We start from the raw sequence: 26,706 nt of genomic DNA on the forward strand, positions 1-26,706 counted from the left end.
ATATTTTATCATTGTAATCCCAGCCAGAACTTTTTTGGTCTCTGTGACAATTGGATTTTAAAAATGTTGGGTTGTCATAAGAATCAGGATTAATAATAAAGCTTTATCACAGACACCAGTGATAACTGTTATAGCTGTTTATTGTAGCCTAGGACTAAAGTACAATAAATTACCAATATCCAGTGGTCCGTTTGTAACTAGGGGTCGTATGTAAGTCGAGTGTTCTTAAGTAGGGGACCGCCTGTACTTGGTTTGCTGGTTCCGAATATGAACCTGCCCATCCAATGGCATGAAAATGAAACAGAAATTGAAAACATTTCGGAAATTTATATTTATATAAGACTTTAGGATTATTTCCCTTTTTACGAAAAAAGAAAGATCTTCAGAACTGAAATTGTATGGTTAGTTGTAGGGTTTTCTCTAGAAGAGCACATTTTTCTCAGGTTTTTCAATGGTAAAATATTTATTAGGAGGGATAACAATGTTATAATAGATAGGACACAATAATAGGATACAGCAGTGTGGAAATTCATTTCTTGGTAGGTCTCTTCGCATGCTGGGAACAGCCTCCAGCCACCTTAGTGGACTCCTTTTGGACAAGTCTCACATTGTGAAGGACAGACCCCATTGCATCTCATACTGTGTGTCTGTTTCTTGACTAAAATGCAGCTTTGATACTCAGTATAATACTTTATTTTGTCTTCTGGATTGCGTGTTAGGTCTCACTGGAGGCTGCTGAGCGCAAATATTGGTGAAATAGATGGAGCCTTTCACATCACCCTAAGTCACATCTTTTGTTCTGTGAAGACAGAGGGCTTCATCGTTCTGGATAGTATCAACCTCAGAAACTGTTTTGATGGTAAGATAACCTCATTCCAGTAGATAATTTCCTAATTGACTGAACAGATCCCTATGTCTATTTGATGAGAGTACCTGCTATTACTCATTTACATAGAGGATTAATATCCTTTGCTGTACACTATTTTGAAGTGCAGTTTAGTGTTACCAAACAGGCGTGTTATTTGGAAAAACCAGATTGACCCTTCCACAGTGAAGTAGTAGCCTGTGCAGTAACTTGTGCAGTAATAACTGATCAGAATGACATTTTATCATACATATTTGTTATGTTTAGAGATGAGCGAGTATACTCGTCCGAGCTTGATGCTCGTTCGAGTATTAGCATACTCGAAACGGCTCATTGCTCGGACGAGTATTTCCCCTGCTCGAGATTGAGCATTTACTTAAGAAAACACAGTGAAGAACAGTGAAGAATACAATGAAAACAGTGAACACAGTGAACACAAGATCATTTGAAGAACACAGTGAAGAACACGTTGCAGATGTTTCTGTACATCTGTTAACTTATCTGAAGACACGCGTGCCGAACGGTGTTCTTCACAATAGTATGTGAAGAACAATATGTGTGAAGAACACATGTGTTCTTCACACATATTGTTCTTCACTTACTATTGTGAAGAACATCGTTCTGCATGCGTGTCTTCGGATTAGTTAGCAGATGTACAGAAACATCTGCACTGTGTTCTTCAGTGTTCTTTCAATGTGTTCTTTTAGTGAAAACATCTGCAAACATCTGCAATGTGTTCTTCAGTGTTCTTATTTCAATGTGTTCTTTCAGTGAAAAATGCTCGAGTCTCCCATTGAATTCAATGGGGCTCGTTAATCGAGACAAGCACTCGAGCATCGGGAAAAGTTTGTCTCGAATAAGGAGCACTCAAGCATTTTAGGCTTGCTCATCTCTAGTTATATTTATATGCAAATAAGTATTTCCATAACTCCCAACTTTTGGGACTACTAAGAGGGACAATAGCTGCGGCATCCCCCACACAGCCCCATTTCCTTTAGCAATCTTTTCTTAATGTTTTTTACTCTACCCTCCACTTATAATGCCCCATTTTCTCCCCTTCCCCAATTGATAGCCATCTTTCTTGTATCATCCCTATTTATAATGCCCCCATTTGAGCACCCCATTTGTTTATAATGTGCCCCACTCTGTGCCGTACCTCCTTAGCAGTCCTCTCTCCTCTGTGCTTTAAAACCAGCAGGCATGATGACTTGATGTCATCTGTCACATGAAGCCCTACTACATCATTTCAGCAAACTACGGCGATGGTCATGAGGTTCAGTGTACCCACTCTTGTCAACTATCAGAAAAGGAGTAGGGCACTGTCAACCAAGGATGAGTGAGTGGTGCTAGGTAATAAATAGGCCTGCACCTAAAGGGTGCACCGGACCATAACCAATGATCATTTACTTATGAAAATCTTTTAAGATTTCTCTTCATTCAGTGTTATCATGAAATGTGAGGAGGGAATATTATCTACAACTGTTACGTATATATATGTGACCCGGGATATGACAAAGTGCAGCATTCTATAAAATGAAATGTTGATTGTTATATCAGAAGTCAATACCCCATGACATGCTAAGCCTCGAGATTCAGCAAAGGAAAAGGACAAAGAAGCTCAGTCCATAATTATAAGAATGTGTTTCTGTGGTTGTGGGCATCATTGTGCAGTACATCAATCCATCCCAGCATGCACTTATTAATAACTAGATATTATTGAAATAAAGATTCTTACTTTACATACTTCTGTGTCCTGGTATTTTGAGACGTATTATTGTTATTATCAGACTATTGCTCCCTGCTGACAACTAAGGCAGGATGAGCCCAGTAATGGATTTACATTATGACCAAAGTCAGAATCTGCTTCAAGAAAAACAAGGCAGATAAAGAAGATACAGTAGAAGTGATTGTTAGAGATCTAAAACTTTGCAACTGGATGAGTAACACCAAGGAATAATTCTAAGGAGCTGGTATGGAGGTTTATTGAATAAGAAATCCATGAAAAATAGATATGGAATGCTCCTTGGATGCCGACCAGGACAGCAACTGAAGAGTCGCACAACATAGTCTGACCGTTTCATTGTAATTAAGGTTCAAAAGAGATATCACTCCATTAAATCCAACCTATTAGTCATACATAATACAGTGTCGATCCAGAGGAAGGCAAAAACAACCTGCATCGTTGATGGCAATTTACCCAAGGTAGGGAAAACCTACCCCAACCCCAGTATGGCAGTCAGAATAACTCCCTGGATCAACTATCTCCTATGAAATTTTTGTTCGCCAGATCCAGGCCCCTCTTCAACATGTATAAAATATCCGCCATCACAACCTCCTGTGGTTCCATAGTCTCACTGCTCTTACAGTAAAGAATCCCTGTCTATGGTGATGGTAGAACCACCACTCCTCTGGGCGTAGAGGATGCCCCCTTGTCTTTGGTGATGCTAGAACCTTCTCCCTTCTAGGCGTAGAGGATGCCCCCTTGTCCTGGCCATAGAACCGGGTTTTAAAAAAAGCGATCTTTTGAAAGATCCTTCTACTGCCTGTTCAGGTATTTTTACATTGTAATGAGGTTTCATTTGTCAATGTATTCTAGTCCACATATTCCGTAAATGGTTCTTTCCGATGGCTGGATGCCTTCCTGATCAACAGGTCTCAGTGCTATGATATGCTGCTATATGGAACATTGAGAGAGAGCTCTACTACATAAGTTGGCACTTAAAGTCATATGGCCAGGGGGATGTCATCTAAGGTCCTGTTACATCTGCAACATCTACCCCATGTATGTATCTGATCACATGAAATAACAACATGCCTCCATGGACTTCTACTCCTCCTCATCTTCCATGGAGGCTGCTGTGATTTCATGTGATCAGATACATACATTGGGTAGATGTTGCAGATGTAACAGGACCTTAGATGAAATCCCCCTGGTCACTTGACAGGAAGTGCTGAATACTTAGAAGAGGCATAGGACATGGGGAGGAATGGATGGGAGGGGCCGGACAAAAAGGACAAGCCCCCCTCTGATGCCAGGCAATATAAGAAAGGTTGATATGATTTTATAGGGATGTAAGGGAAACAATTCTAAAGCTAAAAGAAGGGTGTCAGTTAGTTGATAGGGCTCTCTGGGAACCAATAGCTGTATTTGTGCAAATTTGGATACGGGTTCCCTTTAAGCAGCATATAACTGTTCCTTAAACATGGTATTCCTTAAGCATAAATGCTCCAAGAAAATTGGGATCAATTTAGATCTGAGGATTAAAGGGGCTGTCCAAGAGTTGCAAAAAATTAGGAGCCTGTCTGGAGTGGGCTTTTTAAAAAAAATAAATCCGTACTGACCTCCTCCATTGCGCCTGATGTTCCGCACCGTGCTCTGTCTGATCCGTGTTTGTTTACACGGGCACAGAAGTTATGATTGGGTAGCTTTCGGCCAGCAGAGGTAGCCACAGCCACCCATATCCCTGCGCCTGGTACAGTGCTGTGAGATAGGGATGGGTGGACGGAGCCGGCCACCTCAGCCAGCCAGATTTTTCCTGACCACGGCTTACGTTCCCATATAAACAAACGGGCATGGATCAGACGGACCCAGTCTGGAGCAATGGAGGAAGTGAGTACACGTTTATTTTTTTAAAAAGCTCGCCCCAGCCAGGCTCCTAATTTTTTACAACTCACGGACAACACCTTTAAAGAAGTCTAAGTGTGACATAACCTTCCACCTCTTTTGTGATGGGTGCTAGACTAATCACAGTTTTCTTCTCTAATCTATTCAGGCTATAAAGAAGATTTATCTACTTGTCCTTGGGATTCATCATTCCGTTGCAGTAATGGAGAATGCATTGGTCAAGTAAAGGTGTGTGACTTTCAGGCAGACTGTCCAGGAGGAGATGATGAGGGACCACTATGTGGTAAGTTTCCCCCAATGAGAGACAATGCTTAGGCTACATTAATACAGCTGTGTGCTCCCAGGCCACAAACAACAGGCCCATGGTTCATTCATTACATCAACGTGTGAGGTCCACTAATACGCCAAAGACCTTCCTGAGCCATAAACATGGGCAAGAATAGGACCGGATCATAGGTTTGTGGCTCGGGCTCATGCACTGGGCCATGTAAACCACAGCCATGTATATGAATCCATAAAAATACATGGGATCTTGCTTTAGCCTTTGAAATAATGACTTGCCCACAGCAAAGAAACAACAACCCTCTACATGTAGCCTAAGAGGAATAGGGTTTTAATATTTTCATGGGATCTTATGGCTGGATCCGAAAGTGAGAAAGCTTTATAGCTGTCTTTTTATAACATGTGGTTGTTTATTCTTTTTGCATCTGTTTCTTTTTTGCTTTTCAATTGGAGCTAAATTAATAAGTACTTTTCATAAGCACATTAGGCTAATACCTGACGGTCTGCTCCCACAATTCCTTATCATACCACTTGATCTTATATATAGATTGCCTCATGAGTACTTAATCATAGCACTGATATTCCAGCTATTTAAAGTGAAGATCCATGTGATCAAATCTGCATGTGGAAATATCCGCCATGTACGAACTATAACCAGGATTCCTACAAAAAGAAATAGGATGCTTAACAGATGGGGTTTTCCACATATAATAAGATCTGTAATACTCTTTATTTCTTATTTTGGGTTTCAGAAAAAATTCTTCCCGTAGGTGCCCACTGCACCTTTGAAGAAGGAACGTGTGGCTGGACAGCTAACATTGACGAGGGTGATCACTGGAAATTTACAAACTATGGACAAATAAAGCGCGGAGATGATGTTCATGTAGTGGATATTGAAGGTAATGGAAGCAAAAATCTATCTCTTATGAAAATGTATTGTTACCATTCCCTGACTTGTCCTATGACTTCCTTAAATCCGAAATCCGATCTCATACTAAGTAAGGGCAGCTATATGTCCATCCAATAGCCTGTACCATAAGCAGCATTGTCTCTGTGAGATAGCAGATATATGTTTTTGTGTAATAAAATCATGCATGGCCAAGTATTAAGATCTCTTAAAAGGATACAGTCTATAAATTTCAATCCATAACTGTAGCGATTGCAAACTCCTATAGTAAATAGATAGATGTGCCTATATTACAGGGCTGACCTTACAAAGGTATATGCTTGGCTCCAAAATGTCTTATTTATTGACATGGATGACACATCCTAGGTCATCCGTAGGTCTCTACAACCCCTATTCATTTCATGCACAGCAGGAAATTCACGGTGCCGCATTTCAGTCAGTTCATGGAATTACAAGTAGTAAATTTCCTGCTGTGGAGAGAGGATTTTGTTTTTGTGAAGTCTTTGGATGACATAAAGAACATTATTCACTTTAGTCAACCAGATAAGAGCCAGGTTACAACTAATCGAGCCAGATACTTGGGATTATTGCAATGCCTAGAGGACAGTATAATGGTACTTTGACAGACACTATAGCGCCCCTGTTATAGTCAATTGGGTCCTCCAGCATTGTTGGTTTCCATGTAACAATGCCTGGTAAGTTTACACCGCCTATTAGTAAATTAGTGTTGAGTCAAAGTTTTGCTGTATCTCAAGCTACACAGAATTTTATTGTAATTGCTCAACTCCCTTTCCAGTAAGTCCACTAACCTGTTGGAACAAACATAAAAATATCTGCCACATTAAATCCATCAGACCACAAATGTTTTGTGAAAACAAAGAAAAAGGTGCAGGCCCTGAGATAACTTATGAACCCTGTCCCTGCCTACTTCCCCACACTGTGCTAACCCAAAGGCTACAACTAGATGACAGTCCCTATGCAGAGTAGGAGCTCAGGAAATGACAAACAAACAGCGACAGACAGATAAAAGGTAAGTCAGGAGAACCATGTCAAAACCGAGATGGTAAGGTACAGAATCATAAGGCACAGAGTAGTAAAAATGTAGCAAGGGTCAGAATACACAGCAATATCACAATTGAGAAGGTAGAACAACAAGTGTGAAAAAAGCAATATAACCAACACCTGAGTGAAGTCAGGAAAAGTTATATAAGTGAAGTTCCTAGACGTCGCCCCAGCCACTGATTGCTTCAGCTGTCCATCAGTCAAAACACACACTTCAGACTATTTAATAGTGAATTTAACTCAATATAGAAATATCTTTTTGTAGATCATAATTTAATTCAACTTTTTTTTGTTTTTTAAAGGAAACTTTCTCTACCTATTTATAGAAAGTGAGCAAAATTTCACCTCAGCGAGTGTGTACAGTGACAGTCTACCCCCAGTTGTTGCCGGAAATTCCTGTCAGGTATTTATGTAATTTTTGATTCTTAAATGCAATTCCATATAAAGAGTCAATCTTGACAGGGGTGGGGGATGTATTCCTAAAATGAAGCTGATCTTGTCATCTTAAGTGTGGCATTAGAAGAAGAAGGTAAAGGAGAACTGTAGTGGTTATGACAACAAAACAAATAATGCATTGATAGACTGAATATGTAGGGCTCTAGGCATTCAATAAATTGATTAAATGTACTTTGTTTTTTGGGCCCAAAAGTACCCAAAAAGTAAATATAAGAAAAATAACTTTATAGTTTTACTTAACTAGTTGACCTAGTAGTAGTAGATGTAGGGGCCAATGCAAAGGTACGGGTGATTGTCAAAACTCTCCTTGCTCCCTATTTGTAGTTTGCTAAGTTATTGTAACTCTATGGGGCACATTTACTAAGGGTCCGCAGCCGCGAATCCGTCGGGTTTTTCCCGAATATTTCTGTTCTGCGCTGCACGCGATCAATTTTTGGCGCAAACGCGCCGACTTTCATGCGACAGAAATCGGGGGCGTGGCCACCGGACAACCCGAAGGATTCGGAAAAAACGCGGAATTTAAAAAGCCATTTGTGTCGCAAGATCAAGCACTCACATACACCAGAAAAAGCAGGTGAACTCCGGCGGACCTCGGCGCAGCAGCGACACCTGGTGAATATCGGCGCACGGACCTTAGTGAATCCCGGCAGAACCAGAATCAGCGCCAGAGAACCCGCCGCTGGATCGCGACTGGACCGGGTAAGTAAATGTGCCCCTATATCTTTTATTAAGCAACCAACAGGAGTGGAACCTGAAGTAAGTGAAAATCTCTAAATGCTCATCATAAACATTTATCTTTTATTTCAGTTCAGTTTCAAGTTCCTTGTGTCAAGAAACTTCAATGGATCCCTAGAAGTGTATGTCCAAGAAGAAAACACAAAGAGAAGCTCAAAGTTGTGGCAAGCAAATGGGACAAAAACTATGTGGTCTACAGCAACAATGATGATTCCCCAGGATATTAACAGGTTTGAAAAATACTCAGAATGAGAATGATTAATTAATTATTATTGTAGTCCCATGTGGTTGTTATGATCTGACAGTTTTTGCTATCTATTGCCTATCCTTATTTTTTGCAGTCCAAATTATAAAATTGTTTGTTGGCTTATTTTGAGGGATTCATTATATTATGCAGTTGCTTGTGTCAAATTACATGATTTTTACACATGATGTATGCCATCTGATTGGCAGTGATCAGAGTCCTATTTAATTCATAAAAATCTACCTGAATTATCCTTTCAGTTAATACATGCTGTATATTTGCAATTAAGATAATTGATTAATTCATTGAAAGTATACATCAGCTTTTTAAAAGCGTAAAAATAAATCACCTATCAAGTATGTGTACGTAAGGAACAACGCTGGATTAAATGGAGGTCTCCGAGGGCGTGCACCCCGGGGCCCCCACCAGCTGTCAGCTGACTTTCTTTGGGGGCAATGCAAAATGGAGGTACCACCTCACCACACACGCATCTGCCTCCAAGCCGTAACAGTGACTCACTAGATGCCAGTGAGAATGTGTCTGCCTGTACTCAATCTCTTTAAGCATGCAGAGTGCTTTCAGTAGCTGCGCTGTATGCAGTGCGCCCTCTGATCCCGCCTTTGGTAGCTAACAGTGGTTGGCTGAACTGGTTGTCAGCCAAGTCATAAGCAATCCCAATCAGGGTTATGTTTACTTGTTCACTTGACCCGATCTGTGAGAGGAGGAGAGAGAACTCTCAGGAAAGCGGTGGCAACACAGCAGTGGTGACATACCGACTGAGACTAGTAGTCAGTACTACTGGCCTTGTGCCAGATAGGCCAGCAGCTTGGGTAACACCATTGCCAGTAGGAGAACGTTTTAAATATTAATGAGAATTTAGAATAGTAATGTGTACCACTGTCTGAGGTACAATTAGTGGGGGCCGCCACCCGTGTTTGCCCCCAGAGGCCTCCACGTACCTTAATCCGTCCCTGATGAGAAATAAAAATATTTTTAGGCATTATAAGAATTATATTATTTATTTTTATGAATTTTCCAGTAGCTTCCTTTTTGTCAGTCTGTAGCTGTACTTTGCAGTCCTCGGGGCTGGTAGATGTAGACCTAGCTGCTGTAACTAACTCCTCCCTCTGCTTGCTCCATAAAGCATTTTTTAGTTAATCTAATACAACAGTGAGCTTCTGTTGTTCTTCCTAGCAAGATGAGTGAGTAGAGTTTTCTGTTTTCTCATTTTATCAGGAAGGAGAATTAGAGAAAAGTAAGAGAAGAAATAGATTTTTCTCTCATAAGATATAAAGTATTACACAGTTTCTTATAACTATTGTATGTGCTTTTAATTTAAGCGTGTATAGAAAAAATACCAGTCATTGCCAAGTCATATTTAGGATAAACCAAAAAATCTATTTACCGTATTTTTCGGACTATAAGGCGCACAAAAAAACCTTTGATTTTTCTCAGAAATCAAAGGTGCGCCTTATAGTCCAGTGCGCCTTATATACGAACCTTACTTACAGACAACAGCTGCCTTGAACTGTGCACAGGTCTGCCACCTGCTGGTCATTCATCCTTATAATCAGGTGCGCCTTATAATCCGGTGCGCCTTATATATGAACCTAGACATTTTAGCAGGCATTTATTGATGGTGTGCCTTATACTCCGATGCGCCTTAGAGTAAAATACTGTCAAAATATTGTTATTTAATTATTTAGTTCGACTGACCCCATCCATGTCAATTTGTTAAAATGTATCGGGATGCTTTCACCTTTGTTGGTTTCTTTTTATAATTTGTAGTCTTTCCATAACTTTGTGTATTGTATCAGATTCCACATACATCTATTGGCCACGTGGGGTTGGAATTCATTCTCGCACATCATTGTAGATAACGTCACTTTTTCTGCTGACTGCTTTCATTCTGGTAAGTAGAGAAGATATGTGAGATAATACTCTGGACACCATGTTGCTTGTACAGTAATTGCTTGGAAATTAGTTTTGATTGGGGTCACCCTCTCTAGTTTTCTCTGCGTCTTCAGTGAGCATGTTTAACACTTTTTTGTAAATTTTTCTTAAAAATCCTATCACTAATACATATTGCATCGTACTGTAGCATGTGTAACCTTGTTTCTGTATTCCATATTGTGCCAGGAAGAATAGAACATATTTCTGTAGAAGAGGATGGATCGTATGAGATAGACCCTTGGGAAGATGAAATCCTAAGCCCTCTGTCAGAACCTATTAACACAGGTTGGTATTGAAGATTGCACTTTTGGTAGATTTTATAAATTTTTTGTTATACTTTTTATTTTTTATCAATTCTGGAATACATTCACTTAGTAACTGTTCTGTCCCTATTATTTATCCTAATTAACATTTGGGTGTTACCAGTTGGGGGGGATTTCCCTCCCCTGCACAGAGTTATGAAAAATTTTATTCCATGGGAATTCATTAAATACCAGATTTATCATATATATGCATTCCAGACATAGCATATCTAAAGTTATATTTTGGATCTAATAGATCTATCCATTGCAGTTATATGTAATTACTTCACCACAACCCCTATTTTATCCCACAGTAGTTGAAAAAAATCTTGTTAAAATTTCATTCCAGAGTCCATTTAGTCCCCATGGAAGATGTAGGTGTTAATCTATCTCCACATCAGTTCTTAATAGTGTATTAAAATACTTTCAGCCTTAAGCCGATTTCTTTGACCCATGTTCTAGACACTTGTCAGACAGAACTAATTGATCATTAATCACTCAAAGTGGCAGTTGTAGATAGAAAATACTGGGAAAGCTGTTAAGATACAGCATTGGATTTCCTTCGTAATTGGAACACTTGTCCTTCTGAGTCCAGAGTGACAGAGAGTTGTTGAAGATTAAGGCATAGAGCTATACTGTACATGTGAAAAGGATATGCAAAATAAGTTATTATTAGGGGGGAGGATTTTTCAAACTTTAGAATATATCTTTGGATTAGTCATCAATATCAGACTGATGGGGGTCCAACACTTTGGTCTTCAGGGCAATGGGATCATCACGTACAAATTGAAAGTACAGCAACACAGACCACCCAATACAAATTGCACAGGGCTTTCTGTTCCATCCCCTAAGTTGATTTTTCTGCCAGAATGAACTGATCGATGGGGTCCAATATATTGGGCCCTTGTTGAGCTAATATTGATGAATTATTCTATAGATAGGCCATCAATATCTCTAAAACGGAATCCTTCTTTAGAATCAACTTGAAGTGGAAGATTGTTGGTAGAATGATAAGATGAGATGTTTATAAAGCTAATTTTTGATATTAATTGTCTTTACACAGCAAATAAGAATGAAATTATTTGGAAATTTACAACCTGTGGCGTCAGTGGACCTAATGGTCCAACACAGGTACAATGTGACAATGCATATCGCAACACCAACATTTCTGTGGTCGTTGGACAAGATGGTCCTCTTAAAGGAGTCCAGATGTGGAGGGTTCCATTTACCACAGTGTACACGTAAGTAGAGTCTTTCAATGTCTGCTTCAAAATTATCTGAAAATATGGATACTCAACGATGATGATTTATCTAAGGGATAGGTTATCAATATAAGATTGTGGCATCCACCACCATTGGATGTCCAGCTTCATGTGTATTTGCTCGCTGTTGGAATGGCAGCTATTGAATAAAACCAATTTCCTTTTAAATAATTCCTCCACTGGTGCAAGGCCAATAATTGCAACTTTCCACTCCCCTCTTCCATTAACGCCAAGACTAGTTGGCAGGGAAGGCCTGGAGCTTCCTGCTTTAGGAATAGCCTAATTCCTAATGCAGGATATAGCGTAATAACAGTGCATCAGGAGCCTCCTGATATTTCTAGTGCAACCTGCAAGTAAAGGTGAACTTTAAGCACTGATACACAATGGGGGAGATTTATTAACCTGTCTATGCCAGAATTTTTTAATTTCCAGGCACAAAAACAGGTCGTGACCTCTAGAAAAGGGGGCTTGGCCTAACCCGGCACCAGAAAATTCCGGCTAAGCGCCAAAAAATTCAGACATTATCTAGACCAACTAATAGCTGGTCTAAAGTATGACTCCAGAGTTCTAAACTACCCCAGATACATCACCCAGCATGATTCATATGGCGCAGAATAAGACCATGGAGACTAACTCTACACCGGTCTATTCACTGATACTTTTTTACATCTCCCATAATGTACCGGCCCTTAATAAATCCCCCCTCCTTTGTGTACACTGAAGCCAAGAGGCTAAGAATTCCAGAACAGATGTGAAATATTAGGCATGATGTCTGGTACCATTTGATCCTTGTTAAAGATGATCTTATAGTGATGAGAAGCAGGTGAAATATGATCTGATGTCCCAATCACATATTGAGCAATGTTTGAAGTGTTCTTATAAAAGCAAAACGTTTCAAATTTGTACTTTTCTAAGTGCCTTGGAATTACCTTATGGTTTACAGAGACTGTTCGGCGAGATAAAAAAAAAATTCACATAAAAAATGAAATTTCTTCAACTTATTGATGTATTTTAACTATCAAAGCTTCACTGATTTTCAATTTTCGACATGGGACTCTAAGTCTTTACTCCTGCATTCATTTTTACAAAGCCAGGGAGTTTCCTCGCCCTTCTGTTTTCTGTGATGTCATGAAGGAGCTTGACTCTACAGCTCAGTACATCAGCTAGGCCATCCACTTTCTCTGTCATGGCAAATGCAGAAATAGTAGGATGGTGCCTTGGCAAAGTTAGTGAGCAGGACAGTCAACCCTCTCCTTCAGCTGCACACAAGAAGAGCAAGAACGCACTGAATATAATAACTGAATGTAGTTTAGAGTCCATTATAAAGTTTGGATTGTTTCACAAACATATGAAAAATTTTTTACATTCCCATCAAGCACCGAAAAGGGTGCACCAGACCTTTTATCCACGGAACCCATCTTGAAATACGCATTTGTACAAGATTGCACAAGATTGGCGAAGTATAATCCAACTTGACTGAGTGTGCATTCACATGTTTCGTTTTCCAGATTCAAACCCCAAAGCAGGTGTGGATCACATTGGGTGACACTGCAGTGCCATATCTTCAGAACGCCGTACCAAGCTCAAAGTGGTCGGAAGTATTCATGAGGGGGCAGTCCGAGGCGCTGCTTCTTCCCCGGACTGCAAATCCCACTCCATAGGCCGGCGGAGACTGCCAGGCTTCATGCGGCGTATTCACGCCCTCATGACCACTTTGAGCTTGGTCCGGCTTTCTCAAGGTACTGCGCTGCAATGTCTGCTAGCTTTATTGGAGGGTTCCGATAAAGCTGGCAGTTTATCACTGCTAAAAATTGGGTAGCGCTAGGAGCTGCTTACTTTAGTAAGCAGCTCCTAGTGTGTTTTTTTTGGATGACAGGGCCTCTTTAAAGGAAACCTACCATTTGATTTGATGCATTATCAAGCAAACATACCTGGAGCATGCTGTAGCTACACTGATGCAGGATCACATCTTGGTTAATCCCTGTGCTGAGTGGTTTTGCTGAAAAAGCAATGATAACATTCAGGAGCTTGGGAAAGCTGGGGCAGCATGGCTGGCTCGATCAACACTGAGGTTGTAATTACAAATGGAGGTTAGTCAAGCATGACTAATCAACCTGAGCTGGATCACTCATACACAGCTGCTGGGGCATGGTGCAGCAATTGATTATTCCGTCTGGCAGGGAGAAGAGTGATTGCATCATCTTCTCCTGCAGAGAAAAAATCACATGCTAGGAGAAGCATGGAAGCAAGCGCTAAAGGAGCCATAGAAGGGACAGAGCTTCATTATCATAATGTTATATCTGTTTTATCAGCAAAACCACTCAGCACAGGGATTAGCCAAGATATGATCCTGCATCAGTGTAGCAACAGCATTCTCAAGGTATCAAGTCAAATGGTAGGTTTCCTTTAAGGTCTGGTTATGTCTGATCCTTATTTTCCATAACATCTTCTGTTGAAAGTATGGAGGGCCATCCATATATGCCAGCCAGTCACACTAATAGATCTATAGATTTGGATGACTATTCTGTGTATAGAGAGTGTCCTTTAGACCTGCAATAGGCATAATGCTCAATATTAGTTTTTGCTGAAGCTTTCCTTTGATCTTATTCCGGAAGGAGCCATAGATTAGCAACAGCAGAGACAGAGGTGGTACCTGTTTTTTCAAAAATATAGAAATCTATGTGCATCTTGGGAGATGTGATACACAAATTGAAGCACATGTCAGCTTCTAAGGATATTAAAGTCATCAGATTAAATAAAGTGAACAAGGTTTAAATATTAATTTGATGCAATAGAGACAATAGTAACATCATTTTGATGAAGTTGAACCAGGGCGTCTGTAATACAATTTGTCAATGATTGATGTCCTAACTTGTCATGTAGCTGCCAGACAGAAGAGAATGTTAAATATGAGGATATTCCAGTGCAGTTATTCAATCATCGTGCTGGACAGAATTCTAGAGTAACCCTATGACCAAGAAATGTTTTCTGGTACTTCTGTATATACAATGGAAATCTCATCACATCATATGTCAGTACTAATTGTTTGAGATGGATTAACAAAAGAAATCATTTATAATTTTAATTTACATTTAGTTAGTTAGTATATCATAATTTGTGTATCTTTAAAGGGGTTTATCTGGTGAGAAAAAAAGACTCTAGTGCCCCATTTGCCCCATTACAATTTTTGGGGCCCTATATAAATTGATCCCTGTGGGCCCTCTTAGAGCACAATTCTGCTTTGTATGGTAAAACAAATTGTGTGCTGTAGCTTTAAGCTTCATCAGGGTCCTAAGGAGAAAAGGTTAAAACACACAGGAGGTATGCTGGTCTATCAACTGGTCTGGGAGAACAGGGCAGATTTAGCAAGTTGTCTAAAAGTAAAAATGTTCTTAGTTGCCCATGGCAACCAATTACAGCTCCTCTTTAAAATATTCATGATCTTTGGTAAAATTAAATCTGAGCTGTAATTGGTTGCCATCGGCAACTAAGAATATTCTTACTTTTAGACAGCTTGATAAATCTGCCCTAATATGCTTTATTTTTCCACTGTGTGGAACCCCCTAATCTCTATAGCCCCAAGTAGTTGCTTGGGTTGCTTTATGCATATATCCACCCAAGTCCATTTTGTGGCATGCCCCTGCAATTTAAATGGCAAGCAGAGGCAGGCCCTGGGTTGTTGGGCCCCCATATAAAACAGTAATGGGGAAATTTGTATATACATTTGTCTGATTCTTCAGTATGTGGCTCATGAGTTGAATGTTTTGCTACACGGCTGATTATAACATGACTGGGTGGCCTTGGACCCCAGGGTCCCACTTAAAAAGAAGTTATTGTAATCTGCTACTGCTGGTAACTTGCCCAAATAACTGTTCTCTGTGTCAGATGACCAACAATACTAATGCCTCAGTCTGATGCAGTATGAAAGATGAGATTCTTAGCTTTAATATGACACCAAGGCAAGGTTCTAGGTACTATAGAGCCCAAGATATGATCTTATGAAGTGACATTCAGCCTGCACCATCAGTGGAATTTTTTTCTTTATTTTATTTTATATTATTTGGCTTAGTTATATCATTTCTCTTCTCTTGCTATAGATTATCTGCATATGGTGCAGCAGGTGGTAAAGGAGCCAAGAACCACTACAAACGTTTTCATGGAATCTTCATGTCAGGAGTGTTTCACCTGCAGAAAGGCGAGCTGCTCTATATCCTAGTTGGACAGCAAGGAGAAGATGCATGCCCTGGAGTAAATATTAATGTCACATAATATATGGAGAATGACTGTATAGCCTGAAGGGAAGGGAACCAATATTTCACAGGTTTTCCTTAGGCCTCTGGGTGGGCCTAATAGGCTTTCATAGTCAGCATTGTGTATGATGCTGCATGATATGGATCACAGGGAGTCATACTTTGCACTTCATATTAGTTGCTCTAGTTTGCTGCACCACTATATTGTCTATTTTCTGTCTGGCCACACCCCCAATATTTCACAGGTTTTCCTTAGGCCTCTGGGTGGGCCTAATAGGCTTTCATAGTCAGCATTGTGTATGATGCTGCATGATATGGATCACAGGGAGTCATACTTTGCACTTCATATTAGTTGCTCTAGTTTGCTGCACCACTATATTGTCTATTTTCTGTCTGGCCACACCCCCAATGTACGGAGGACATGCCCCTTTTTCGGAGAAATTTAAAAACTGCCTAAAAACAACATTTAAGGGGCTAATTACTCCAGACAAATTGATACATCTCCCCCAATATGTATTAAACATCATTTATTATTTCTTATTATAGTAGCATGGTCAGCACTATTGCCCTGTAGGGTGCTAGGTTTTATTCTGACTGCATGAAGATTGTACGTTCCACTCAAGTCTACATGATTGAAACTCTAGTTATTATAAAACTGGCTGTTGTGTATGTGTCTGACATAAAGAGATTAGGGACAAGGACTAATGTAAAGGTATATAATGTATTATATACTGGAAATGTATAAGTCTATATTTATTTGATTTTCAATTTCCTAGAAAAATAACAGGACTGAAGAAATATGCATGGGAAGGTCCGCCATAATCGAAGATGAGTACAGAGAAAAGAAAGTTCTCTCGGACTCGACTGGAGGAGGAGGAGGTGGTGGAGGAGCTTCTTACATATTTAAGGTAAAATTATTATTTCTAGTAGGATAGAGAAGATCTTGATGTGACTGGTCTTTAATTCTCTCTTTCCTACTGGAAAAGCTAAAACATTAGACCGCAGTGGTTAGAAGCGCATTGACTTCTCCTTAGACATGCTATTTTGAGTCCGGTTGCTGAGTTTACGTAACACAATGGGGCACATTTACTTACCCCTCCCGTTGTGTCCGCCGATCCGGAATGTCCGCCGAAGATTTGGAGCTGCCACGATTCACTTACAGGGTGTGCCCGATTTCTTGAATGTGTTGCTTCCCCGCTCTGGTCCGCTGGAGTTGACTATCTTCTTCCCGGTGTATGTGAGTGCTGATCTTGTGACACAATTTGAATTTCAAATTCCATGGTTTGTCCGAAACAGTCTGATTGTCTGACGGCCACGCCAACCGATTTGTGTCGCATGAAAGCCGGCGCCAATGCACCACAATCCGATCACGTGCAACACAATCCCCTGTGCGATTCAGTGCAGAACAGAAATAGACGGGAAACCCAACAGAATCACGGTCTGCGGACCCTTAGTAAATGTGCCCCAATGTAAATGCAACATGTGAACACAGTCTGAAAGTCTTTTATATTTATGATTTCAGAAACTAAAGGAAAGCTGACATAACTGATACTCCAAAAGTAATGGGTTGGGAGTGGCTATCTGTCAGGCTTTGTCTGGAACACGGCCACCATCTTGAAAGCTGCCATACTGGGCAAGGGAAAGTTTTCCAAGAGGAAGATGATCTTTTAGCATATGAAAGGAAACCAGAATTGTCTCATAAATCCATGCAATCAGATTTGCTATATCTCTTGTGGTTCGAAATCAACACAAAACACAACTATTTCATATTTTCAGTTTGTGGACCACAGTGCTGAACACCATTAAAAAATCTATGGAGAATCTCTTTTGAACCACAAGAGATATTACAAATCTTAGTGGGGCAATGGATTTCTGATATAATTTCGGTCACCATTGATATGCTACATGACCACCTTCTTATTGGAAAAACTTGCCTTTTATCCAATATGTTGATTTTCAAGATGTCAGCCATGTTCCCAACATAGCCTTGAAAGTAAGCTCCCGCACCCACCACTTGCTAAGGTGTTTTCCTTTCGCTTCTGAAATCAAAGGGTGTCCTGGGTCTTTTGACTCACCCCCTTTATTTTTTAAGTTTTATCATACTTCCCCTTGTCCCCATTCCAGTCTGCAGGAAAACACATGTGGTGGCCATAAGAGGAGCTTTGCTGCTTAGTCATTTTATTTGATCCATGAGATTTATATTTTTTTCTATTGAAGGAAGAAAATGGTATGTTTGTACCATTAGTGATTGGCGCAGGAGGAGGAGGAAAAGCATACTTAGAAGATCCCAATCATCCGGAACAACAAGAGACATTTGAAATGGATATGGAAGTTCCTGGGCTGAATGGAAAAAGTGGAGCAGCAGGTACTGAAATAATAATAATTCTTTATTTATATAGCGCGCACAGAGCTTATCAAATCAGTCCCTGTCCCCAATGAGGCTGACAATCTAATCAACCTACCAGTATGTTTTGAAGTGTGGGAGGAAAGCGGAAGACCCAGGGGAAATCCACGCAAATACAGAGAGAATATACAAACTATTTGCAGATCTTGACCTGGATGGGACTTGAACCCAGGTCCCCAGTGCTGCAAGGCTGTAGTGCTAATCACTGAGCCACCCTGCTGCCTGATAAGACCATAATCAATCACAATAAAAGTTCAAAAGTTCCAGGACATCCTTTTATTTTTGAAACAAAAGAAAATATTACATACTTGATACCCCAGCAAGGTCAGGGGAGCCTATCTTTTAGGCTATGCCCAGTACATGGCCACTATCTTGAAAGTCGCCAGATTTGACTAAGGGCAAGTTTTGTGGTCATGGCCAAAGTGGTCATGTAGCCTATCAAAGAAGACCAGAAATTAATAACTACAATCATATTTGTAATATCTCTTGTGGTTCAAAAGTTATCAATACCGAGATTCTCAATAGATTGTCATGCAGGTTCATAACAATTGGATCCATCATCTTCACCTCGTGTACTCAGCACCATGGACCACAAGTCATATACCTGTGAATCACAGGGAGCAGTCCTGGTTGTTGATCTTGCATTTTTCTTGCCCTTAATCCAATATGGCGACATTTGAGATGGAGCCAATAAGATAGGCCCCCCCTTACCGATTACATGGTGAGTAGTCAGATATGTATTTTCCATTTAGTTTCTGAAATAAAAGGGTGTCTTGGGACCTTTTTACTGACCCTGTAAAATCTGTCAGCACCTTTATTACATTATTTAAAGACATGCGATGTCTATTAAATGAGCGTCTCAACTACAAGCATATGTCACCTATTTACTGCAATAACTATAGACATACATATTAAACTTTTCATCAACTTGAGATTCTGAGGTTTCTTTTAAGTCTACCGAAATATTAGAAGCTACTCATCTCTCTCCATTGAGACAAGTTTATCTAATCCATAGATGCTATTTATAGATGAATAATTCTCCTCATATGTTGCGTTTAGTTTTATCAGGCATCTGGGTTACAAATGGATTTTGTATTTCTTTAGAGAAACTTACTATGAAAAACAGTTGTTCCATGACAAATTATAGACTGTTTTTACTTATATAACTTCCCTGTCTGCAGGTGGAGGGGGAGGCTGGGATGACATTACCCAACTACCATGGGCTGGGAAATCTCTTCTTGAAGGAGCAGAAGGAGGACAGTCATGCTACCAGGCAAAAGCCAGCCTTCAGTGGGACACCTATGGAGGATTCGGTGGTGGAGGGGGACCATGTAGTTCTGGTGGTGGAGGAGGAGGTTACCAAGGTAGTAACCTTATATCACCTCTGTACAGTTATTTCTATATTGTTACAATCAATAGTTGTCTCTAAATAATACACTGAATAGTTGATGACCATAAGATATATGGAACATATTCTGCGTATCTCTGCTCACCTACAGTTCCTCCTGTTTGTAGGGGGAAACGCTTACGAGCTGGATGATATTTCGGCTAATGGACAGGATGGGGTTTCATTCTTACATCCATCTGGAGAGATTTTTCTTCAACCTTTGGCTGGTGAGATCACTTTTTAAAAATATATATATATAATCCGACATACCTAATAATTTCACTATCTGGTCCAAGTAGCCTTTATAACCGTCATTTTTTTGTATTTTCTTGATACACAATTCCCAGATAGTTATGAGGTTTATTCCTTCTATTCCTTCATTTATTATATTCCTTTATTTATTTATGTTTAGTGATCCCCAAACCTTGGGATAATTTAGTGCTACCTGGCAAACAGATCACCACTGTCATTGGGGTCTATGTAGAAGTCATGCTACCAGACAACTAACCTAGAGTAGGATAGATATGGAGATTTTGGCATCTATGTTTCAGCCAGGTAGATACATCCTTGTCTAATAACTCTTCTATTTTAATTCATACAGGAGCAGAGAACGATGGTGAAGTGCTTATCGAGCTGTTTTTGAATTGCAGCCATTGTAAATCTGGAAATTGTAAGAAAGACATTGAACAGGGAGTTGTGTGTCTTTGTGGATCCGGCACCGTTCTGGGAAGTGATAACGTCACATGTATAGGTACAACATTTATATATAATGGTCCTCATCATTTTTCTTGAAAGGAAATTACTTAAAACGGGTATTCCAGGAATATGAACGTCTGATACAAAACCCATAATGATATAAATAAATGAATACAACAAACACAATGTCATTAGTAACAAAATGGAGCTTAAGTAGTTTTATTTTAAGATTCCAAAAAATTTGATTGCCTCTCTAAATTAGGTGGAGTTATCTCCAAGATGGGTGCCACTGGAAACTACTAGTCCCATGATCCCTAAGTTCTCAGTAACAGCTCCTCCCTCTCATGCTCTGCTCCCATTGATGATGTAACAGACTTTCTAGCTCTGTTACCATAGTAATGAGGGGGGAGATTTATCGTCAGGCAGTGGTTGGCGCAGACGTCTATGTGTTAGACTGGCAGGTTTCCAACAGTCGGATTCATAGTCCGGTGTATGTGCAGTGTTAAATGCCTTCTGATGCGAGTATCAGCTGTGTGTGCTCTATGCCAATGGACTGCACCAGTTGTACGTATGTTTAGCATTTGCTCAATTTCTGCTTTTTTGCAATGTTTTTGCACAGGAAATTCTCAGATACCTCAAACATAAAATTGAGCAAAAAAATTCATAATTGAGCAAAAACTTCACAATTGTGCAAGTTTGAGATAAATCTCCCCCTTGTAGTAGCAATAGACCCAAATACACCACCTCCTATGTGGTGTAGTTTTGCGATTAAATTTGCGTTCTTTTGAAAATTCTCAGTTGATAAATGTGGTGTTGCACTCTCTGTGGTGTATTTTTTCCACCATTGCGTGACTTTAGAGTTGAGTTTTTTTCTCTCTAAAAAACCCAGCAAAAACAATGTTTGCGCCAAAATTTGCGACAATTATACGCCAAGAAGCTACATAGGACTAATGATAAATCTCCCCTGATGTGTGTAACTGCCATCACTGCACATTACCTCACTGAGATGAGTCTCCCCACAACACTGGCCATACTGGGTGCACTGCAACCAACCGACTACAGCCAAACCTAGTGATGATCAAATGACCTGCCCAGGCAGGTGCAGGGCATGTGATGTGGACATGTGACCAGCGGCCATCTTCTGTCCTGTGTCTCCTCCACAGGGATAAAATCAATGGACAGATTAAAGGGCCAGTAGCATTTTAATTCTCCATCATAGTGTATGATCACAACATTTGTCTGCTATGGGGAGCAAAATTTTAAAGAACTAATTAAATATCAGCTTATATTTTAAAGATCCAGTTGGAAATGAATTATGCTTATTCCTGGAACACCCATTTAGAGGAAATCTACAATCAAAATCAATTTTGATAAACCAAGTGCACTTACTCTTAGATCCAGGCTTCATGACAGTAATCTTTTTATATTGTTATCCACTGCCTCCTTCCTGTAAAATCAACTTTTAAGTTATGCTGATGAGCCAGAAGGGCTCTGGGGGCATTACCAGAGCCTCTGAGTGTTGTAGCTTCACAGGCTGCTACAGTGTGCAGAAACCCCCTCCCATTGTGTGAGATTACAGCAAGCAGAGGGAGAGGGAAGTGCTGAGAGAGCAGGAGGGAGTGAAACACTATAACAGCCTGTGAAGATAAAGCATGGAGGGGCTCTTGTAATGTCTTCATAGCCCTTCTAGCTCATTAGCATTACTTTAAAGTTGATTTTAGAAGGAAGGATGATATGGCCATGGATAATAAATGATGTGGTGGTACCAAAATAATTTGTTGGAAATGTATCCCTGCTTTTGTAGAAGGTTACATAGTCCCTTGATATTTCTCCTGATACTGTATCACTTTAAGGACATTATGTATATCTTTTTGTTTTAGAACTCAAAGGACCAATCCCAGAAAGACAGCTCTCACTCCCTCTCATCTTAGCTGTACTTATTGCTACAGTGATTCTTGGGGTGATCTTTGCCTGTGGAAGCCTGTCATTTGGTATGTCTACTGTCATAAAGGTCTGTTTGTTTTTCTTCAATTAAATTAGAAACTTTTTGTGTTATTCCTCATCTCTAAGGTGTTTGGCCATTCCGGCTTACTAAAGTTTGGGAAAATGTAGCTAGTAATGCTTTAACTTCTACATACCCAAATTGTTCCGGCACTCCCTGGGACAATGGAATTTTCATTAAAAAAAGTAGAATGAGGTCAACATAAACTGTATTTAACCCACTAGAGAAAATTATTCTGAGGGGGCACAACATTTTATGCCCTCAGACACACAAATGTTGTCTTCTGTCCATGTGCTGTCCATTGATTGACTGTGCAGAGAAGCTATTAACCCTTAGTGCTCGCACATCACAGACTATACACTTCACATTACTTTTTTACTTCTAATTTCTACTATGCTCACTTATGTGATGGAAGCTGCCAGGCTGTCACCATATATATCCTGTATGTGTTTTGTGCAGTGTTCAGTGGATTTACCTGTAGGAATCTCACAGGATTTTCTGCTAATTACTGAATGAGAGAACACAAGGCATTATAGGAACTGTGGGCAAAGTGAATTTGCCAAAGCTTCAGGGCAAATGCAGGAAGAGGGTAATTTCCGCCTTCTTCAACACTAGTGAGAGATTTTTGACAAGCAGCTTTAGAACAGAAAATTGCCATAACTTTGGAAAGGAAAGTATAAGGAACACAATATGGGCATCCTTCTGTTTGTTTTTAAAGGGAAAATCGCATATGACAATTTATTAAAATCTTTAATCCTTTAAGAATGATGGTATAAAAGGTGCATCATCAAAATGAGTGCAGAAAAGTTAGATCAATGATTTCTCAGCCCTGTGCTAGAAGTGACACCTCAGGATGCTGCCCATGCACACACATAGACTCCCACTCACTTCTGATAATGACAGTAAATAAAGCTCATTGATGCTGGAGACCTTGATGTATTGGCTTTCTGTAGTCCCCACTGATTGTTCCTGACATTTCATCTGTAGGTCTCATAGTATGGATCCCAAAGCCTTTCTTTTATTCATTGCTGAATTGAAATGTAGCTTAGGTGACAAAGAGATCAATCATTTGTATTCCTCTGGGCCAAAATCAATAAAGCATCAATGCTAGAAATTAAGGACAATGTATTTGTAAATTGGTGATGAGTATTTCAGAATCAATGTATGCATATTTTATGAAACACATAGGAACATCCATATTTAACATTAAATATATGAATGCTTAAAGGGAACCTGTAACCAAGGACCACATTTTCACTAAATGCAGGTTGCAGAATCCCATCACATCTGCATTGAAAATCTTCCTCTCTGCCTTTATAAGCATTTGCATTACAATAAATTGTGTGTTATAACTTACCTTGCACCCTGACAAGGGTTGGGCTTTGGTTCTATCAAAGGGAACCTGTCACCAGGGACCTCATTTTCCCTAAAGACAGATTTCAGAAGCCAATCACACCTGCAGGGCAAAAAAGTATTTTCATTACAATATACATGTGTGTTATAGCTTATATTGCGTCCTGAGAAAATCCTCGGTGTAGTCACAGGGGTCGGGCTTTGGTTTGGATCCATTTCAAAAAACAACATGTGACTTGTCTGTACTGTAGGCTGCCTCCATCTTTGTGCTCATGTACAGCTCCTCCCTCCCCCACTGATGTCAGCTCAGCAGACTGATAGCTCTGTGAAGGAGCAGGAGGAGGAGCTGGAGCAGCACAAAGATGGGGGCCAATAGCTGAGGAGTGAGTAACACAGACAAGTCACATGTTGCTTTTTGAAATGCATCCAAACCAAAGCCCGACCCCTGTGACTACACCGAGGATTTTGTCAGGGCGCAATGTAAGTTATAACACACATGTATATTGTAATGCAAATCCTTTTTTTCCCTGCAGGTGTAATTGGCTTCTGCAATCTGTCTTTAGTGAAAATGAGGTCCCTGGAATGATAAACAAGACACTGAACCCTAAATCTCCAGCCCACCAACAGCACTGCCTGCTTGCCTCAGTGTATCGAAGGCAATATGGGAGAAACATGAAGACAATCCCTTCCTATGCCTAAGTGCGGAAACAAATAACACACAAGAGATAGCTAACAAGGCGAAATCGCTAATTCAAAGAATGGTCAAGGAACGAATGTCAAGATTTGGAAACCAAGTACAGGAGTAGCAAATATAGCGTGAACAGCAGAGCAGGAAAAGAAGACTTTAACCAGCAATGGACATTTATGAGTAGGAACTGTGCTCTAGGTGAAAGGAGCAGAGCTTGGAGAGTCAGGGCATGTTAACCATTGCTGGTCCAGAACAAAGCTTACAGAGAGCTGACGTTACAGACTCAGCAGTCCCTCCACTAAAGCACTTCTCAGACTGCCAACTAAAGCGACAGCTAGAAATTCAGCGTCTCCTCAGAGTAACAGTACGAATTGAGGACAGCACTGATACAGATGTAACAGTAGTGGTAAACATAGATTCAGTGTCACACAAATGAATAAGGATAATTAAAGTAAATCTACCATCAAAATGAAGCATAATAAATTGGGGAACCAGAAGGGCTCCTGGGGCATTGCATTCAGATTCCCATGTTGTTTATAGGCTGTAAGAGCAAAGGGAGGGGGGAAGTATTGAAGGAGCACAGTGGGAGTAGGGACAGTCTAACAGCTTAAGCATGGATGGGCTCATTTAACACCACAGGATTGCTCAATCCCATACACACAATCCCCATCGCCAAGACAGCCTGGAGTCTTGATACTCCAGGCATTGTCCCCTAGGGTTAAAGTACACTAGGGGGTCTGAAAAATAGTAAAAAAAAATATTTTTAACTATATACACTCACCAGCCACTTTATTAGGTACACCATGCTAGTAACGGGTTAGACCCCCTTTTGCCTTCAGAACTGCCTCAATTCTTCGTGGCATAGATTCGACAAGGTGCTGGAAGCTCCTCAGAGATTTTGGTCCATATTGACATGATGGCATCACACAGTTGCCGCAGATTTGTCGGCTGCACATCCATGATGCGAATCTCCCGTTCCACCACATCCCAAAGATGCTCTATTGGATTGAGATCTTGTGACTGTGGAGGTCATTTGAGTACAGTGAACTCATTGTCATGTTCAAGAAACCAGTCTGAGATGATTCCAGCTTTATGACATGGCGCATTACCCTGCTGAAAGTAGCCATCAGATGTTGGGTACATTGTGGTCATAAAGGGATGGACATGGTCAGCAACAAAACTCAGGTAGGCTGTGGCGTTACAACGATGCTCAATTGGTACCAAGGGGCCCAAAGAGTGCCAAGAAAATATTCCCCACACCATGACACCACCACCAGCCTGAACCGTTGATACAAGGCAGGATGGCTCCATGCTTTCATATTGTTGACGCCAAATTCTAACCCTACCATCCAAATGTTGCAGCAGAAATCGAGACTCATCAGACCAGGCAACGTTTTTCCAATCTTCTACTGTCCAATTTCGATGAGCTTGTGCAAATTGTAGCCTCAGTTTCCTGTTCTTAGCTGAAAGGAGTGGCACCCGGTGTGGTCTTCTGCTGCTGTAGCCCATCTGCCTCAAAGTTCGATGTATGGGCATTCAGACATACTCTTCTGCCTACCTTGGTTGTAACGGGTGGCGATTTGAGTCACTATTGCCTTTCTATCAGCTCGAACCAGTCTGCCCATTCTCCTCTGACCTCTGGCATCAACAAGGCATTTCCGCCCACAGAACTGCCGCTCACTGGATGTTTTTTCTTTTCCGGACCATTCTCTGTAAACCCTAGAGATGGTTGTGCGTGAAAATCCCAGTAGATCAGCAGTTTCTGAAATACTCAGACCAGCCCTTCTGGCACCAACAACCATGCCACGTTCAAAGGCACTCAAATCACCTTTCTTCCCCATACTGATGCTCGGTTTGAACTGCAGGAGATTGTCTTGACCATGTCTACATGCCTAAATGCACCGAGTTGCCGCCATGTGATTGGCTGATTAGAAATTAAGTGTTAACGAGCAGTTGGACAGGTGTACCTAATAAAGTGGCCGGTGAGTATAAATAAGACAAGCAAAATTCAAGTCAGCACAGTAGAACAACTCCTCAGAAGGAGGTGCAGCTCCCCCCAAGGATCTTGGCCAGGTCCTTACTTGTATATAAATGGAAGTGGCAGGCAGCACTCCAAGGTTCAAATCAAACGAAGGTGATTTTTATTGGAACAAGTGGCGACGTTTCGGTGTAATACACCTTTCTCAAGCCTGAGAAAGGTGTATTACACCGAAACGTCACCACTTGTTCCAAT

The 26,706-nt window shown here is 40.5% G+C and overlaps 1 protein-coding gene across 1 annotated transcript in view; it reads left to right on the forward strand.

The window, feature by feature from the left end:
- The window catches only part of LTK (leukocyte receptor tyrosine kinase), a 106,545-nt gene that overhangs the window by 62,318 nt on the left and 17,521 nt on the right, over window positions 1-26,706 (forward strand). The window contains exons 5-19 of the mRNA XM_072115705.1: window positions 720-859; window positions 4,639-4,773; window positions 5,525-5,671; window positions 7,044-7,144; window positions 8,005-8,162; window positions 9,994-10,088; window positions 10,316-10,414; window positions 11,495-11,672; window positions 15,791-15,941; window positions 16,720-16,851; window positions 18,161-18,308; window positions 19,529-19,711; window positions 19,863-19,961; window positions 20,336-20,485; window positions 22,311-22,421. Coding sequence (XP_071971806.1) covers window positions 720-859; window positions 4,639-4,773; window positions 5,525-5,671; window positions 7,044-7,144; window positions 8,005-8,162; window positions 9,994-10,088; window positions 10,316-10,414; window positions 11,495-11,672; window positions 15,791-15,941; window positions 16,720-16,851; window positions 18,161-18,308; window positions 19,529-19,711; window positions 19,863-19,961; window positions 20,336-20,485; window positions 22,311-22,421 — 2,027 coding nt within the window. The remainder of the gene's footprint in view (window positions 1-719; window positions 860-4,638; window positions 4,774-5,524; window positions 5,672-7,043; window positions 7,145-8,004; window positions 8,163-9,993; window positions 10,089-10,315; window positions 10,415-11,494; window positions 11,673-15,790; window positions 15,942-16,719; window positions 16,852-18,160; window positions 18,309-19,528; window positions 19,712-19,862; window positions 19,962-20,335; window positions 20,486-22,310; window positions 22,422-26,706) is intronic.

The sequence above is a fragment of the Engystomops pustulosus genome, chromosome 7 (genome assembly GCF_040894005.1).
Source record: "Engystomops pustulosus chromosome 7, aEngPut4.maternal, whole genome shotgun sequence".
Classification (NCBI taxonomy): domain Eukaryota; kingdom Metazoa; phylum Chordata; class Amphibia; order Anura; family Leptodactylidae; genus Engystomops; species Engystomops pustulosus.